This window comes from Phascolarctos cinereus, unplaced genomic scaffold, assembly GCF_003287225.1.
Source record: "Phascolarctos cinereus isolate Bilbo 61053 unplaced genomic scaffold, phaCin_HiC Scaffold_4;HRSCAF=312, whole genome shotgun sequence".
Taxonomy (NCBI): domain Eukaryota; kingdom Metazoa; phylum Chordata; class Mammalia; order Diprotodontia; family Phascolarctidae; genus Phascolarctos; species Phascolarctos cinereus.
The window spans coordinates 157,964,143-157,981,998 of NW_027555847.1; the positions used below are offsets into that span (position 1 = coordinate 157,964,143).

At 36.3% G+C, this 17,856-nt stretch overlaps 1 protein-coding gene across 4 annotated transcripts in view; it reads left to right on the top strand.

The window, feature by feature from the left end:
- The window catches only part of UNC13B (unc-13 homolog B), a 315,105-nt gene that overhangs the window by 71,240 nt on the left and 226,009 nt on the right, over positions 1 to 17,856 (top strand). For all 4 annotated transcript variants that reach the window (XM_020977063.2, XM_020977069.2, XM_020977064.2 and 1 more), the window contains exon 3: positions 10,736 to 10,835. In XM_020977063.2, coding sequence (XP_020832722.1) covers positions 10,736 to 10,835 — 100 coding nt within the window. The remainder of the gene's footprint in view (positions 1 to 10,735; positions 10,836 to 17,856) is intronic.

The following is a 17,856-nucleotide window of genomic DNA, read 5'->3' on the forward strand; positions in this document are numbered from 1 at the left end:
GCTGTTCCTTGCACAAGACACTCATCTCCAGATTCTGAGCATTCTGAGCATGTCTGCTCCCAATGTCTGGATTTGCTCCTTCCTTCATTTCTTCTTTCCTGACTTCTTCAGTTTTCAGCTAAATTCCCCCCTTTCTGCAAGTACCTTTTTTCATCTCTTTTAATGTTAAAGCCTTCCCTTGCAGGTTATTTCCGGGTTATCCTCTCTATCCTGTTTGTGCCTTATTGTTTACATGTTGTCTCCTCCATTAGATTGAGAGCTCTTTGAGAGCAGGGACTGTTGTTTGCCTTTCTTTGTATCTGCAGCACATGGTAGGTACTTAATTAAATATCTGTTGACTGTTGTATACTATGGTAGGGGAGGTACAAAGCTTAGATATTACAGTTCCTGCCCTCATGGATCTCACAGCCTCACAAGGGATGTGACATTCGCAAATAATTAAACTACAAAGCAGAGAGAGAGAGAGAGAGAGAAAGAGAGGAGCAAAATGCTATGGCAATTAAAGGAGAGGAAAATCCTTCCTGAGAAGAAATTGGGGAAAGTATTCTGGAATAGGTGATATTTAAGTTGAGTTTCAAAGAATTAACAGGCAAAAAGGGAGAGGGAAGATATTTTCTTCTTGGTTCTTTTCCATTTTCTGACTAGGTGAGCATATTATTTCATTTAGTTTATTATTTCATTGCAGATGATTCTAATAACCATTTGTAATAGTGTTGTTTTTTTAAATTTAAAGGCAGTTGGGGTTAAGTGGCTTGCCCAGGGTGCCATAGCCAGTAAGTGTTAAGTGTTTGGTGTGAGGTCAGATTTGAACTCAGGTCCTCTTTTCTTCAGGACCGGTGCTCTGTCCACTGCACCACCTTGCTGCCTCCCTAATAGTGTTTTAAATTGACTTTTAAATTAATATTTATAACAATGCTTAGCTTATATTATACAGCCAAGTTGTTTTACATGCATTTTACGCTTCCTTGTGAGTTGGATTTTTTTTTTGTTTGTTTGTTTGTTTTGAATTTTCTGTGCTGTCGTTGTCCTATCTTGGGACTCTTTTCTTGTTTTCATCAAGTTCTATGTTCTCAGCTTCCTGCTTTTGAAATGATCACTATACTTGGTAGCTATTTGTTTAACAAGAGCCTGTATGCAACCCTAAACCTAAGTCTTAAACTCTGATTTTAATCCTGACCTAACCCTAACCTTGATTTTTTTAAATAATTAAAAGGAGTAAATGTGATAAGTTTGTTAAAGATTGTAGAATAGGTTAGTCTAGAAGGTTGTTTTAAGACCTAACAAAGAAAATTCGTTTGAAGATTTACAATTCTTTTAGTGTTTTATGTCTGTATAGACATTTATAACTTGTTAATCAATTGGTAGAGACACAACAGAATTATAGGACTGAGTGCACTAAAGTAGATAATATAAGCTCCAGACGAGCTCAATTTGAATCTGATATAACTTAATTTACAAAACAGTAATTTGTTATTCAATTTGTCTAGACCCCAATTTAGTCACAAAATTAAATTATTCTTTCATCTCCATTTTGTAAGATGGGAATAAGCAACTCTGGTTTCATTTTTGACTTCTCATATAACCTTAGGCCAAATCACTTATCTGTTCATACAGAAATAAAATTGGGAGGCTTAAACACACACACACACACACACACACACACACACACACACACACACACACACACAAAACAGTTTGGTTGACTCTGTTGTAAGTGGTTCCTGGTTCTTGCCTTTTAAAAGAAAAGCATTTGAAGTCACTAAAACTTTCTGGACCTCTTTCTTTGTCTCTAACATTAATATAGTAAGTAACTATCTTTAAGGGCCTACTGTGTACAAAGCTCTGTGAAATGAAATTTGATTAGATAATCTCAGCCCTTCAGCAAAAAAAAAATCCTTGTTTCTTGGACTATTCACATATTTGTTTGTTTGTTTTTAACAAGTATTCCTCTGTGCTGAAACTGTGTACTTCTTATTTTATATTGTTGGTATTCTTAAGAAACTTATTGTCACCTCCAAGTTACACTTAACATTAAATGGCATAATTCAACATATTCTTCTTTTCTTTTCTTCTACCCTGTAAGAGTTGGGTCCCCTTCCTGAAGCTTAATCCCCTAGTATTGCATGTATATAATAGACTCAAGCCAATATTTTTGAGGGCAATAAAAGCTATCTTAATAGAGATGTAGGGGTTAATGAGGTTATAAACTCTATGTGGCTAGGCAGTCAGAGACATGTGTGTATTCACATACATACTTGGTCCATTTCCTCTTGCCTACAGTCCCTCTCCCCACTCTCCATTTTTGCTGTTGGTCCTTGAGGGTACCTTTATGAATCTCCTGAATACAGAGAGAGGACCTACTGTAGTCTTTCTGCCACTAATTCTATTTTGAAGGATGAAAAACTTGAGAGACACAATTTCTGGGTAATTAATCATTTCATTAATTATGACTAGCAAGTAACTAATAAATTGGTCATTTGCCTATCTCTTGTGAACCAAAGACAGATCATGATGGCCTATTGATTGATGCTTATATGCCCTTAGTAGAGGGGATGTTCCTGACGGACAGCAAAATTAATGAGAGAATGAATATTATAGTGAGAGGTAAATTTATTCTAATGAGAGGCTACAGGACAGGACTGATTTTGTCATTTTTAGTCTGAGACCACCCCAGCCAGGGGCAGTGTTCACAAAGAATCCACCTCCACCCAAGCCTGAGAAGACCCCACTCAGGGTCTGAAGAAGATTGAGGAGAAAGTTAATCCAATTTCATTATCAGCTATGTCCTTCAAATGCTGGCTGAATAGCCTACAAGGGACTGATTTCTGAATGAGAAAATAGAAAGGAAAAAATTCCTGGATCTCCCCAATAGTAAATGGCTATTAATATAAGAGCGAAATAATCATTTCTCTCACTATCCACATAGTTTTCATTGACTTCCAGCAGAATAAGCAAGCAGGAGGTCTCTGCTATATTCAAGTTCCTACTTCCAATTCAGGATGAACTTGTACCCTTGACCAGCCTGCCCCAGATCTCTCAGCCTAGTTATGTTTATTCTGGTAGCTTTCTATCTTGTGCTCTTGTTCCTTTGTCTACTTTATTGATTATAATCCTACTAGGATTCCTTAGTTTACATTTTTAATCTATTATTATTGATCAAAGCTGTTCACTCTGAAGCTCATTCTTGGCTTAACTAAACAGTCATTTAAGGAACATTACCCTATTGGTGACATCATGATCCCAGAATGATTAGTAGGCATACATTCATTCATTCAGTAAACATTTACTAAGTGACTACTATATGCCAGGTACTGTGCCAAGCTCTGGAGATACAAAAAAAGAGGCAAATGATAGTCCCTGCCCTATCTAATGAGGTCCTCCTTGCCACTTGCCAGAATTAGCACAGTAGCCTCCTCATTGGTCCCCTTGTATCTAACTCTTCCTTTTGTACTCCATCCTCTGTTCAGCTGCTGACCATATCATTCTTTTCCTCAGGGAGTTTCAGTGGCTCTCCACTGCCTTTAGGATCAAACACAAAATCCACTATGTATTTTGCATTTAAATCAACCCTTCTTGATTTGGTTCTAGCCTACCTTTCCAGGCTGACCACATGTTACTTTTCCTCATGCACTAAATGTCCCAGACACAATTGAAGTTTCCCATATGGTAAAATACCATTTCCTTTTTCTGTGTCTTTGCACAGACTATGTCCCATGCCTGAAATTCTTTTTCTCCAAGAAGCCTTTCCTGATTCCCCTATTTGTTAGTCCCAATTCAAATCACTACGTATTTTGTATATAACCTATGTTTTTACTCATCTGTGAACACACTACCTTCCCCCTGGTGAAATATAAACTCCTTGAGGAAAGGTACTGTCTCACTTTTGTATTAGTGTCTTAAACACCTAGCATTGTACCTGACACATAGCAAGATCACAATATGTGGTTATTGATTAGAACCTGACATTACAAAAGTAACTCAAGGAACTTAAAAGGAGTGACATGCCACAAAATTACATGCGGGGTGAGGGTATAATGAGTTCAGGGTCAGGATGAATGTAAAGAACTCAAGACAAATGTAAGTGGGAGAGAACCTGGATCCAGGAGAATCAGGAAGAGGTGGTATCTCAGCTGAACTTTGAGAAAAAGGATGCTTTGGACAGTTTGAAATGAAGAAAGGCATCCCAGGTTTGGGGGACAGACTACACCAATGCACAGAGACAAGAGGTAGTAGCTAGAGCTTGGAGAAGAGCTCCTAATCCTGGCTGGAATATGATTGTATAAAACTAGTTTTGCAAACAAAATGTAATAGTAGCAATACAGTTTCAAATAAAGTATGGAATAAAATAACTCCACCAAAGAAACCATATTAAAAAGCAGTAAAAATTTTGAGAGGCAGTGTGGCAGAGTAAATAGAGAGTTGGCCTTGGAAGCAGGAAGACCTAGGTTTCAAGTACTGCCTCAGACAGTACTGTGTAGCCCTGGGCAAGTCAAAACCTTTCAGTATTCCAGGCAAACTCTGAGTCTATAAATTATAGAGAAGATGCAGGCCTGCACTGGTAGTGGGAACTTTCTTACCTTGGAGGTCACTATACCAATGAACTCACAGGTTCAGTCTCTATCCTAAAAGTGATTACTGTGATTAATATTAAAATGTTCACTGAGTTAGGACCCATTATTGATTGTTGTCTTGTGGATCTTTCAGTAAAGTAGCTAAAAAAAATTCATATGCTTGGCTAACTACATATATAAAATTAACTGAACAATTAATTACTAACATAATTATTTTTGCTTGTCCCATCTATCAAAAAATAAAGCATATTTAACCACTAAAATTTTAAACATTTATTTATAACGTCTTTTCTATTTTCTATTTTGAGTTCCAAATTCTCTCCCTCCCTCCCACCCCCTCCCCCACTGAGAAGGCAAGCAAAATGATATCAATCATACGTGTGAAATCATGCAAAACCTATTCCACATTAGCCATATGGCAAAAAAAAAAAAGCAAAAGCAGAGAAAATTATACTTCCATTTGCACTCAGATTTCATCATTCTCGTTCTAGGGGTGGATAGCATTTTTTCATCAAAAGTCCTTTGGATTTGTCTTGGATCATTATATTGCTGAGAACAGCTAAGTCATTCACAGTTGACCATCATTACAACATTGCTGTTACTGTACATAATAATCTCCTGGTTCTTTTCACTTCACTTTGCATCAGTTCATGTAGATCTTGCCATATTTTTTTCTGAAAACCCCCCCCCCCCCCATTATTTCATGTAGCACAATAGTACTCCATCAAAATCACATGTTATTACTCGGTCAGTCGTTCCCCAGTTGTTAACTATCCCCCTCAGTTTCCAATTCTTTGTCAATGCAAAAAGAGCTGCTATAAATATTTTTGTATATATAGGTTGTTTTCTTTTTCCATTGCTCTCATTGGGATATAGACCTAGTTGTGATATTGCTGGGTCAAAGGGTATGCATAGTTTTATAGCCTATTAAACGTAGTTCCAAATTGTTCTCTAGAATGATTGGACCAGTTCACAACTCCACCAACAGTTTATTAGTGTACCTATTTTACCTTATCCCCTCTAGCATCTGTTATTTCTGATAGGTGTAAGATGGTACCTCAGGGTTGTTTTCATTTACATTTTTCTAATTAATGGTAATTTAGAACTTTTTTTATATAACTATAGATAGCTTCAGTTTCTTCTGAAAACTGCCTCGTCATATCCTTTGAGCATTTATCAATTGGAAAATGGCTTTTATTTTTATAAATTTGACTCTGTTCCCTGTATATTTGAGAAATGAATCAGAGAAACTTGCTGTAAATTTTTTGATATTACTTCAATGTCTATGGTACCTTTGAGCAAAACATAGTTTCCCTGATTATCTCTTTTAATTAGGTCTATTTTCTGCTTTTGTTTTATCTGAGGTCATGATTACTACCCCTGTCTTTTTTTTTAGTTCAGCTGAAGCATAATAGATTTTGCTCCAGCCACTTATTTTAACTCTGTGTGTGTCTTTCTGTTTCAAGTGTGTCTCTTGTAAATAACATGTTGAATTCTTGTTTCTAGTTCATTCTGCTCTCTGCTTCCATTTTATAAGTGAGCTTATCCCATTCACATTCATAGTTATGAGTTCTAAGTGTGTATTTCCCTCCATCATATTTTCTTCTGTCTCTTTTTCTCTTGCTTCTCCTTAAAAGTCTGTTTTGCTTTGAACCACTGCCTCCCTTAATCTGCCCTCCTTTTTATCAGCCGTGCCTCTCTCTTGTTCTCCTATCCTTTTCCCTTCCTATTTCCCTATTGGGTAAGATAGATTTCTATACCCAAGTGAGTGTGCATATATATTCTTCCCTCTTTGAACCAATTGGAATGAAAGTGAGGTTCAAACATTGCCCGCCATCCCTGTAGTTTCTCCTCCACTATAAAAGCTCTTCTTTGTGGGCCTCTTTTATGTGAGATAATTTTTCCTTTTCTCCTTGGTGAGTCCCTTTTTCTCACCCCTTCATTTTTTTTTATGAGATTATTGCAACATAATCAACTCATGCTCATGCCCTCTATGTAGACTCCTTCTAACTGCCCTAATAATGACAAAGACCACAAGAGTTACATGTGTTATCTTCCCATATAGGAATGTAAACAGTTTAACTTTATTGAGTTCCTTAAGACTGTTCTTTCATGTTTACCTTTTTATGCTCCTCTTCAGTCTTCTGTTTGAATATCAGATTTTCTTTTCAGCTGTGGCCTTTTCATCAGGAGTTCTTGAAAGTCCTCTATTTCTTTAAATGTTTATTTTTCCCCTTGAAGAATTATACTCAGTTTTGCTGGGTAGATGATTCTTGGTTGCAATCCTAGCTCCTTTACCTTCCGGTACAATAATATTCCAAACATTCCATTCCTTTAACATGGAAGCTGCTAAATTTTGTGTGATCCTGACTGTGGCTACACAGCATTTGCATTGTTTCTTTTTGGATGCTTGCAACATTTTCTCCGTGGCCTGGAAGCTCTGGAATTTGGCTGTAATATTCCTGGGAGTTTTCATTTTGGGATCTCTTTCAGGAGGTGATTGGTGGATTCTTTTGATTTCTATTTTACCCTCTGGATCTAAGATATTGGGGCAGTTTTCCTTTATAATTTGTTGAAATATACTATCTAGGCTTTTTTTTTTTTGCTTGTGGCTTTTAGGCAGTCCAATAATTCTTAAATTATCTCTATCGGATCTATTTTCCAGGTTAGTTGTTTTTCCAATGAGATATTTCACATTTTCTTCTTTTATTTTTTGACTTAGTTTTATTGTTTCTTGCTTGATATCTCACAGAGTCATCAGCTTCCACTTGCCCAATTCTAACTTTTAAGGAATAATTATTTTCTTCATTGAGCTTTTGTACCTCTTTTCCCATTTGGCCAAGTTTGCTTTTTAAGAAGTTCTTTTCTTCAGTGAATTTTCATAACCTCCTTTTCCATTTGGACTATTCTGCTTTTTAAGGAGTTGTCTTCAGTGAGCTTTTATGCATCTTTTACCAAGTTGTTTATTCTCTTCATAATTTCCTTGTGTCACTCATTTCTTTTCCCAATTTTTTCTCTACCACTCTTATCCTCTCTTTAATGCTTCCAATAGTTCTTGTTAGACTCATGTCCAATTAGCATTTTTCTTTGAAGCTTTGATTGTAGTTGTTTTCACATTGTTGTCTTCTTCTGAGTTTATGTCTTGGTCTTCCTTGCCACCATAAGAGCTTTTTGTGGCCTTTGTTATTGTTGTTGTTTGCTCATTTTCCCAACCTATTACTTGACTTTGAACTTTATGTTAAAGTTGGGCTCGGCTTATGTAGGGGTAGATAGGCACTGTCCCAAGCTTCTAGCTTTTTGTGCTGCTATCTTCAGAGCTAGTTTGGGGTGGGGTGGGGCGCAGTTCTGCAAGTTTTCATTGTTTCCAAGGTGGTGTGATCTGGAGAGAAATGTGATCATTGCTCTCCTTGTCTGTGCTCTGGTCTGTACTCAGGAAGGTCCCTTGCTTCCCTATAGTTCTCTTGGCTCTAGAAGTATGACCAGGTCCCCTCCTCTCCTGCAGCTGCAAGTGCTGGTGCTCCTCTTTGCCTTGGAACTACATCAGAAGCAGAGCGGCATAGTGCATAGGACTGACCTTGAAGTCGAGAAGACCTGAGTACAAGCTTTCCTCTGACTCATACTACCTGTGTTAGCATGGATGAGTCACTTAACTCTTACTGCCCCAGATATTTCTCTGATACTGTAAGCTAGAGGTTTTACTTATATTTATCCATTACTTAGCAGAGTTTCTGACACACAGTAAGTGCTTAATAAATGCTTGTCATATTGCTATGAAATCACAAGTCTAGATTCTCTCCTCCCCCCAAAAGAATCCCAAACAACTTTACATTAATCTCTAGAAAATTTATGAAATGAATTTTTAAATAGATGGTTTGTGAGCCCTTGAAGAAGAAAGCAGTGATCACTAGGAGCCAGCATGGGCTCAACCAGAAGGGAAATTCAAACAGGGAGTCTATTACTTTCTCTTTTAAACTATTTTTTCTCCATTCAGTTCTTTTCTTCAGAGGTTTTATTTAATTTTTCTAAAATCTTTTGCTTCATTTCTTTGACGTATTTTTATAGGCCTTGAAGGAAATGGAAAATTCATTTTTTCCCTCTGTTTGCTATAGTAAAATATAGTTGCTTTCCTTTGGGACATGTGTAGATATATGATAATTTCTTATACTTGTATCTTCTTTATTTACTCCTCTTTCCACTTTTAGTTTTGGAAATGGGGCTTTGTATCACAGCCAAGGTCTACTTTGTATTGAATGGTTGGCCTAGTTTGGTTCTAACCTGGGTTCCTGTGCTGACCTCCATCTCTCACAGATACTCCTAGATTTTTGAGGTTCAGAATTCAGTATCTTCAGAGCCTTCAATGACATCTCAGGATAGGGTGTTAGGGACATTAAAGCCCCTAGCTTTTCCTAATATGAGTGCTACCATAGTTTCTAGTTGCTTCATGGGGCTTGTAAGTTCTTCAGTGTTGATTTCTAACAATTCTGGGGCTTTTTTCAAGGGAGCCCTCTGCTCTTACTGTCTTGTGTACATCTCTAGCCATGCTGTCAGTCAGCCCACTAGTTTGCCTGTACTGCCTCTGCTTTTTCTGGTGGCCCCCTGTCCTATTGCCTGTGGGCTTCTGGCTGAGGTTTGGGGTTTTTTTTTTTTTGGTGTTTCTGGGGTAGAAAATGTCACCAACTGTGGTTTTTCCATTGAATTTCTTAATCATTATTTGATAAAGTACAAATTTCAGGTTTCTCGTGGATTGGATAAGTAGGAACTGAGCTGTCTGCTTCTGTTCAGGAAGGCATGTTGGCTGGAAATTTTTTTTTAACAAATGCTTTTAGTGGCTCAGATGAACCATAGTTGTGTGATTCTAGAATGTTTAGGGCATATGCTTTGATTGACTTGATGTCATCAGCCTAATTTTCCAAAAATGTGTGAAAAGAGTGACCTGGTAGTCAGCGGAGGGGCCTAGGGCAATTCTGTCCTATCTTTGAAAAAGTTTACAGAAGATACAGAAAATCTTATTATGTGATGTCTTTGTGGAGGTTGGTAGATTGTTGATAAAACAACCATATAGCCTGAATTTTCCTAGTTAGTACAAATTTTAAGTAAAAAAAATATTTTTAATGAGGCTTTGGGAAAGGGAAATTCTTTTTTAAACTACATGTCCTGATTTTTGGCTTGGAAAACATGTCACTATAATTGTAGAGGACTACTCAGAAGTATAATGTAAGCTGTAGTCATGCTCTTTAGTTTACTTGTGACTGAAATAACTAAATCACTTCCTATGCCATTTTTTTGTGGCTATTATCACAAATTATTATTTTTTGGTGAGGCAATTGGGGTTAAATGACTTGCCCAGTGTCACACAGCTAGTAAGTGGTATGTGTCTAAGGCTTGACTCCAGGGCCAGTGCTGTATCCACTGCGCCACCTAGCTGCTCTGGCATAAATTACCTTTAAAAAAATGAAAACAAAGCTATGCTGGCCTTTATGCATAAGCATTCCCAAAGACTTCTTATTACTAGATTATCTTAGAAAAGAAGTCAAGTGCTCTTTGGGCTCTGAATAGTTAGACTTCCCTTTCTGTTGTGCCTTATTTCTTTAACTATATCTGTCACAATCTCTGTAAAAGCAAAATCAAGGTAATAATGCTTCTTTGTTACTCTATAGTACCCTACTCACAGCAGTGGTTATGAATATTTGTTGGATTTGATTTGATTTGATTTTCAGGGTATTAATTTAACCATATTTTCCCTTTAAACAGTGAATAGTTTCCAGACTTTTAAAAATAATTTCATTGGAATGTAATGTTACTTTTCCATGAAAATCCTGCTCAGGTGCATCATCATGACATAATGGTGGCCTGAATTTTTTAAGGCTATGCTGATGGAGTTACAGACTATGAAAAGGCTTTAAATGCTTGTCCAGAAATGTTCTTTGTTTGTGAGCACTCGCCTAACTATGTTCAGAGAGACATGTGACCAGAAAGTTGGCAGTCAAGTGATCTATTTTTTTTGACCATGGCAATTCATGAAAATGACTGTTGGGGCATGGAAGGGCTTGATGATGCACTAATGAAATTCACTTATCTTTTGAAGTATTAATTAAAGGCTTCATGGGACTTACATTATAATAATTAAACTCTTCAATCTTCAACTTTTATATCCTTTTCTTTAGAGAAATTTAATACGTATGTGACCCTGAAAGTACAAAATGTGAAAAGCACAACAGTCGCAGTTAGAGGGGATCAACCTTGCTGGGAACAAGATTTCATGTTGTAAGTATCCAGTGGCAGTGGCTGCCTGTGTATTGCCTCACCTTTTAGATTACAGAGTTGGAGACTTGGGGCTCGTTCTGTGTAGGATTCTTTTTTTTTTTAGCATTATTCAAGCATTTGTTATAACCTTTAAAATTTGTAATACTATCTTTGGCAATCTAAATAATACAGGAATAAAGATAAAATGCACTTATCTTATAAATGTGTTTCTTGTCATTGTATCATCGCTAAGTTAAGTTTGCCAAGTAATAACACCATAGCTGACATTTATATAGTACTTTGAGCTTTGCATATATGCATGCAAATATAAGGTATTGAACTTTTATTATGTAGACATTTAGGTTTCTAAATAGGGCAGAAAAAGAATATTTATGTGTGGAACATTGACAAAATGACTTGAGAAGAAACACAGCCCATTAGCTAAAAATTCTCAAGGAGAGACATGGACTATTTTATGGACTTGAGAGAAAATTGCTTTTCAGATAACTATGCCAAGGGGACCTGTTTGAAAGAAAAGTACTAACTAAAGTAAAGATGACTATAGTGTACTGTGGCCCATCAGCTCATTTACATATTACCTTCAGAGTTTTGAAGGAAATAGCTGATAAACTGTCAATCAGATAACTGTTTGGGGAACATGGTATGATCACTGTTGAGATTAGATGAGAGAAGGAGAGAGAGCAAAGGAGAAACTGTTTATAGAAGATAGAAAACTGACAGGAGCTAAACCAAGCTGACAAGCTAACTCTGCAGCTGATCTAGGGAGCTGTTTGATTGGATGAGAGTGTTGAAATCTAATTGAAAGGAAGGCAATATCCTTCGCTGTTTGAAGAGCTGCCTGGGCTAATTGCCTTCTAGACCCATCTATGGCTTGAGAAAAGGGGAAACTTCTCAGGGATGTTTGTGTTGCTCCATTAGCCTCAGTAACTTAAGAGAAGAGGGAGGAGGGGAAGAAAGGTGATCTTTACTCTTTTGCTGAAAACTATACCAATATGGTTTTTGCTGAAAGAGCATATGTCATTTTCAATACCATGCTAAGGGTACCTGGGTAAATGAAAAGTGACAAAAAAGTGGGTCTGTTCAACAAAAGAGCTGTGAAAACCATAAGGGAAGTAGGGCAGAGAAATGTTTTTGCCCAGTAGGTGATCTCTGAAGAGATCAAGGACATTCAAGGCCTACATGTAGTACAGTTTTGTGAATTGTCTTAGAATATGGGTTTCTCTACTCATGTGCTTTACTACTAGGTTGCCACAGACTGCCACAGACATAAATGCTACTATTATTCTTGCTTTTACATTTTATTGAGTAAATATTATGATTCTTTTTGTTTGCCTTCTCATTGAGTTAATAATGTCATTGTGACTGATTTTGTATAATGAGAAGCATACCAGAGGAGCTACTGTGAAAAGTATAACAGTGATGGATTAAAAACCATAATTCTACAACATATTGTTTAGAGGAAACACATTTGAAAAAGAGCGACACACACAGGGTAAAGGTAAAAGGATAGAGCAGAATATATTATGCTTAAACTGAAGTAAAAAAAGCAGGGGTAGCAATCCTGATCTCAGACAAAGCAAAAACAAAAATAGATCTTATTAAAAGAGATAAGGAAGGAAACTACATCCTGCTAAAAGGCACCATAGACAATCAAGTAATATCATTACTAAACATATATGCACCAAATGGCATAGCATCCAAATTCTTAAAGGAGAAATTCATGGAGTTACAGGAAGAATAGACAGCAAAACTATACTAGTGGGGGACCGCAATCTCCCCCTCTCTGAACTAGATAAAACTAACCACAAAATAAACAAGAAAGAAGTTAAGGAGGTGAATAAAACATTAGAAAAGATAGGTATGATAGACCTCTGGAGAAAACTGAATGGGGATAGAAAGGAATATACTTTTTTTCTGCAGTACATGGCACATACACAAAAATTGACCATGTACTAGGGCATAAAACCCTCACAGTCCAGTGCAGAAAGGCAGAAATACTAAATGCATCCTTTTCAGATCATGATGCAATAAAAATTATATGTAATAAAGGGCCATGGAAAGATAGACTAAAAAATAATTGGAAACTAAATAATCTAATCCTAAAAAATGATTGGGTCAAACAACAAATCATAGAAACAATCGATAACTTCATTCAAGAGAATGACAATAATGAGACAACATACCAAAACTTATGGGTTGCAGCGAAAGCAGTTCTTAGGGGAAGTTTTATATCTCTAAATGCTTACATAAATAAAATAGAAAAAGAGGAGATCAATGAATTGGGCATACAACTAAAAAAACTAGAAAAAAAACAAATTAAAAATCCTTAATTAAACACCAAATTAGAAATATTGAAAACCAAATGAAAAATTAATAAAATTGAAATTAAGAAAACTACTGAACTAATAAATAAAACTAAGAGCTGGTTTTATGAAAAATCAATAAAATAGATAAACTTTTGGTTAATTTAATTAAAAAGAAAGAAAGAAGAAAACCAAATTACTAGTATCAAGAATGAAAAAGGTGAATCTACTACCAAAGAAGAGGAAATTAAAACAATAATTAGGAACTATTTTGCCCAACTGTATGCCAATAAATTTGACAGTCTTAGTGAAATGGATATTTACAAAAATATAAATTGCCCAGATTAACAGAAGAGGAAGTAAAATACTTTAATAACCCCATCTCAAAAAAAGAAATTGAACAAGCCATTGATGAACTCCCTAGGAAAAAAATCTCCAGGGCCAGATGTGAATACATGTGAATATATGTGAATTCTATCAAACATTTAAAGAACAATTAATTCCAATACTGTATAGACTATTTAGGAAAATAGGTGAAGGAGTCTTACCAAATTCTTTTTATGATACAAATATGATGTGGAAGATACCTAAACCAGGAAGAAGAAGAAAATTATAGACCAATTTCTCTAATGAATATAGATGCAAAAATTTAAAATAAAATATTTGCAAATAGATTACAGCAACTTATCACAAGAATAATACCCTCTGACCAGGTAGGATTTATACAGGAATGCAGGGCTGGTTCAATATTAGGAAAACTATCAGCATAATTGATCATATCAACACCAAAACTAACAGAAACCACATGATCATCTCAATAGATGCAGAAAAAGCTTTTGACAAAATACAACACCCATTCTTATTAAAAACACCAGAGAGCGTAGGAATAAATGGAGTCTTTCTTAAAATAATAAATAGCAGCTACCTAAAACCTTCAGCAAGCATCATATGTAATGGGGACAAGCTGGAAGCATTTCCAGTAAGATTGGGGGTGAAACAAGGATGTCCATTATCACCACTGCTGTTCAATATCATACTGGATATGTTAGCTTTAACAATAAGAGAAGAAAAAGAAATTGAAGATATTAGAATAGGCAAAGAAGAAACAAAGCTATCACTCTTTGCAGATGACATGATGATGTACTTAGAGAATCCTAGAGAATTAAGGAAAAGATTACTTGAAATAATAAACAACTTTAGCAAAGTTGCAGGCTATAAAATAAACCCACATAAATCATCAGCATTTCTATATATTACCAGCAAAGCCCAACAGCAAGAGATAGAAAGAGAAATTCCATTTAAACTTTCTGTAGATGTTATAAAATATTTAGGAGTCTACCTCCTGAAACAAACCTATATGAACAAAACTATATGAGCACAGTAACAAAACACTTTTCACACAAATAAAGTCAGATCTAAATAATTGGAAAAACATCAGTTGCTCATAGGTAGGCCGAGCTAATATTATAAAAATGACAATTCTATCTAAGCTAATTTACTTATTTAGTGCCATGCCAATAAAACTACCAAAAATTATTTTATAGAGTTAGAAAAAATAATAACAAGATTCATTTGGAAGAACAAAAGGTCCAGAATATCAAGGGAACTAATGAAAAGAAATGCAGGGGAAGTGGCCTAGCCATTCCAGATCTTAAATTGTATTATAAAGCAGCAATCATCAAAACTGCTTGGTACTGGCTAAGAAATAGAGTGGTGGATCAGTGGAATAGGTTAAGTATGCAAGACACAATAGTCAATGACTATAGTAATCTATTATTTGATATTACCTGAAGAACCCAGCTTCTGGGATAAGAACCTACTCTTCGAAAAAAAACTGCTAGGAAAACTGGAAAAGACTATGGCAGAAACTAGGCGTTGATAAATATCTCACACCATATACCAAAATAAAGTCAAAATGGGTTCATGATTTAGATATAAAGGCTGATACTGTAAGCAAACTTGGAAAGCAAGGAATAGTTTACCTATCAGATTTATGGAGAACAGAAGAATTCATGACCAAACAGGAGATAGAGAACATTACAAAAAGCAAAATGGATAACTTTGATTACATTAAATTGAAAAGTTTTTGCACAAACAAAGCCAGTGCAACTAAGATTAGAAGGAAGATAGAAAATTGGGAAAGAATTTTTACAATCAGTCTCTCTGATAAGGGCCTCATTTCTAAAATATATAGAGAATTAAGTCAAATTTATAAGAATACAAGTCATTCCCCAATTGATAAATGGTCAAAGGCAGTTCTCAGATGAAGAAATTAATGCTACCTATAGTCATATGAAAAAATGCTGTAAATCACTATTGATTGATTAGAGAAATGCAAATCAAAACAACTCTGAGGTACCACATCACACCTATCAGATTGGCCAAGATGACAAAACAAGAAAATGATAAATGTTGGAGAAGATGTGGGAAAATTGGAACACTAATGCATTGTTGGTGGAGTTGTGAAATGATCCAACCATTTTGGAGAGGAATTTGGAACTATGCCCAAAGGGCTATCAAAATGTGCATACCCTTTGACCCAGCAATAGCACTTCTAGGGCTATATCCCAGAGAGAATTATTATACAAATGGGAAAAGGACCCACATGTACAAAAATATTCATAGCAGCTCTTTTTGTGGTGGCAAAGAATTGGAAATTGAGAGGATGCCCATCAATTGGGGAATGGCTGAACAAGTTGTGGTATATGAATGTAATGGAATACTATTGTGCTATAAGAAATGATGAACAGGCTGACTTCAGAAAAACCTGGAAAGACCTGTATGAACTGATGCTGAGTGAAGTGAGCAGAACTAAGAGAACATTGCACACAATAACAGACACCTTGTATGATGACTAATATTGATAAACTTAACCCTTCCCAGCAATACGAGGATCTAAGACATCTCCAAAGGCCTTGTGATGGAAAATGCTATCCACATCCAAAGAAAGAACTATAGAGTTTGAATACAGATCGAAGCATAGTATTTGCTATTTTTTTTTTCTGTTGAGTTTTGTTTGCTCTTTCTGGTGGTTCCTCTTATTGGTTCCAATTCTTCCTTACTACATCACTAACGTGAAAATATGTTTAATAGGAATGTATATGTATAGCCTGTATCAGATTGTGCACTGTCTTGGGGAGGGTGGTGTGGAGGAAGGAGGAGAAAAATTTGAACTCAAAAGCATATGGAAGTGATTGTTCATAAATCAAAATAAATTAATAAAAAAACAAAACAACAACAAAAAAAGTAGCAACAGTGTATCTCCCCCTAATTTCCTCATACACACACAAGAGTTACCCTTATGACCCTGAGAGTTGAGTTGTAACAGCATGGTTGTGGCTGTGACTGGCCTCCCCACTCTTAGAAAACTCTTTGGAATGACCAGAGTGAGGACAGGTTAGAGATGAGTGAGTCAGCCCAGAGGGAGAGAAGGAGTGAAATGTCAGCACCATGCCCAGGCTATGTAAGTAAATAAAAATATACACAGAGTAGTTTTTTTTTTTAAGGGAGAGGCAGGAGGAAAGGAACCAGCATCTTGGTTGTTTATAATAGTTCTCATGGAGGAGGTAGCAGTTGAGGTAAGCTATGAAAAAAGTGAAGGATTCCAAGAGGTAGAACTGGAGAGAGCACATTTTAGACATGGGGGGGTGGGTATGTGAGAAGATAGTCTGTGCAGAGGCACAAAGACAGGAGATGAGAAGTCATTTCTGGAGAAAAGCAGAGCAAGGACACCAGTCTGGGCGTGTGAGGGGCACAAAGGAGAGTGATTTAGAATAAGTCTAGAGAGCTTGGCTGGGAACACAGTGAAAATTTTGAATGGCAGATGGCAGACTGAGGAGTTTGTATTTTATCCTATAGTAGAGGCAGTAAAGAACCACTGAAGCTCCTTAAATGGAAGAGTGACATAAGCAGGCGTCAGTTTTAGCAGTATCACTTTTGCAGTTGGGTGGGAATGGTTCAAGGAGAAGGACGGATGAGTTGAGACCAGTAAGGAGGCCACTGCAATAGTCCAGGTAAGAGGTGATGACCTGGACTAGGATGATAGCTTTTTGAGTGGAATGAAAAGTGGAATGATAGTAGATTCAGCAAGACTTGGCAACTGATTTACTGATGAAGGAACTGAGGTTCAGAGAAGTTAAACTACTTGCCTGGCATCCTGCTAATTGTTTTTTTTTCCCCCTGGTATTTATTAATGAGATGTCCTGTGTGAGTCACAAATTCCATTACACTGTGGTAAAGAAATATTCTGGTTATTCAATTATCCCATTGTCCAAAGTATTAGAATCCTGAAATTCTTTGCATATTATTTAATCTTTCTTAGATGATTCAGAAGACCATTAGGAGAATTTTGAATCTGTAAATGAGAGTCATTAACTTTAGAAAGTCATAGGCTAGAGAACACTGCTAAGCAGAAAGCCAGAGCTCTTATGCCTGTAGAATTCTACTGAGGTCCTGTAAGATATGTGTTAAAATACCATAGCCTTCTAGATTAATACAAATGGATAAATGTGCAAGAATTTATTTGTTAAAAAAAATTACCTTGGAACTTCAGGCAACTATTTTGTACTTTTGGCTTTTCCTTATTTTCACCTGAGGAGAAAAGTCCTGATTTTCCTGCTCTAGAGTAGGGGAAGAGCTTGAATGGGATCTAGTGGTGCAGCTCAAGAAGCTCACATTCTTCAGGAATCAATCTCATCTTGTGAGTTTTTAGAACATTG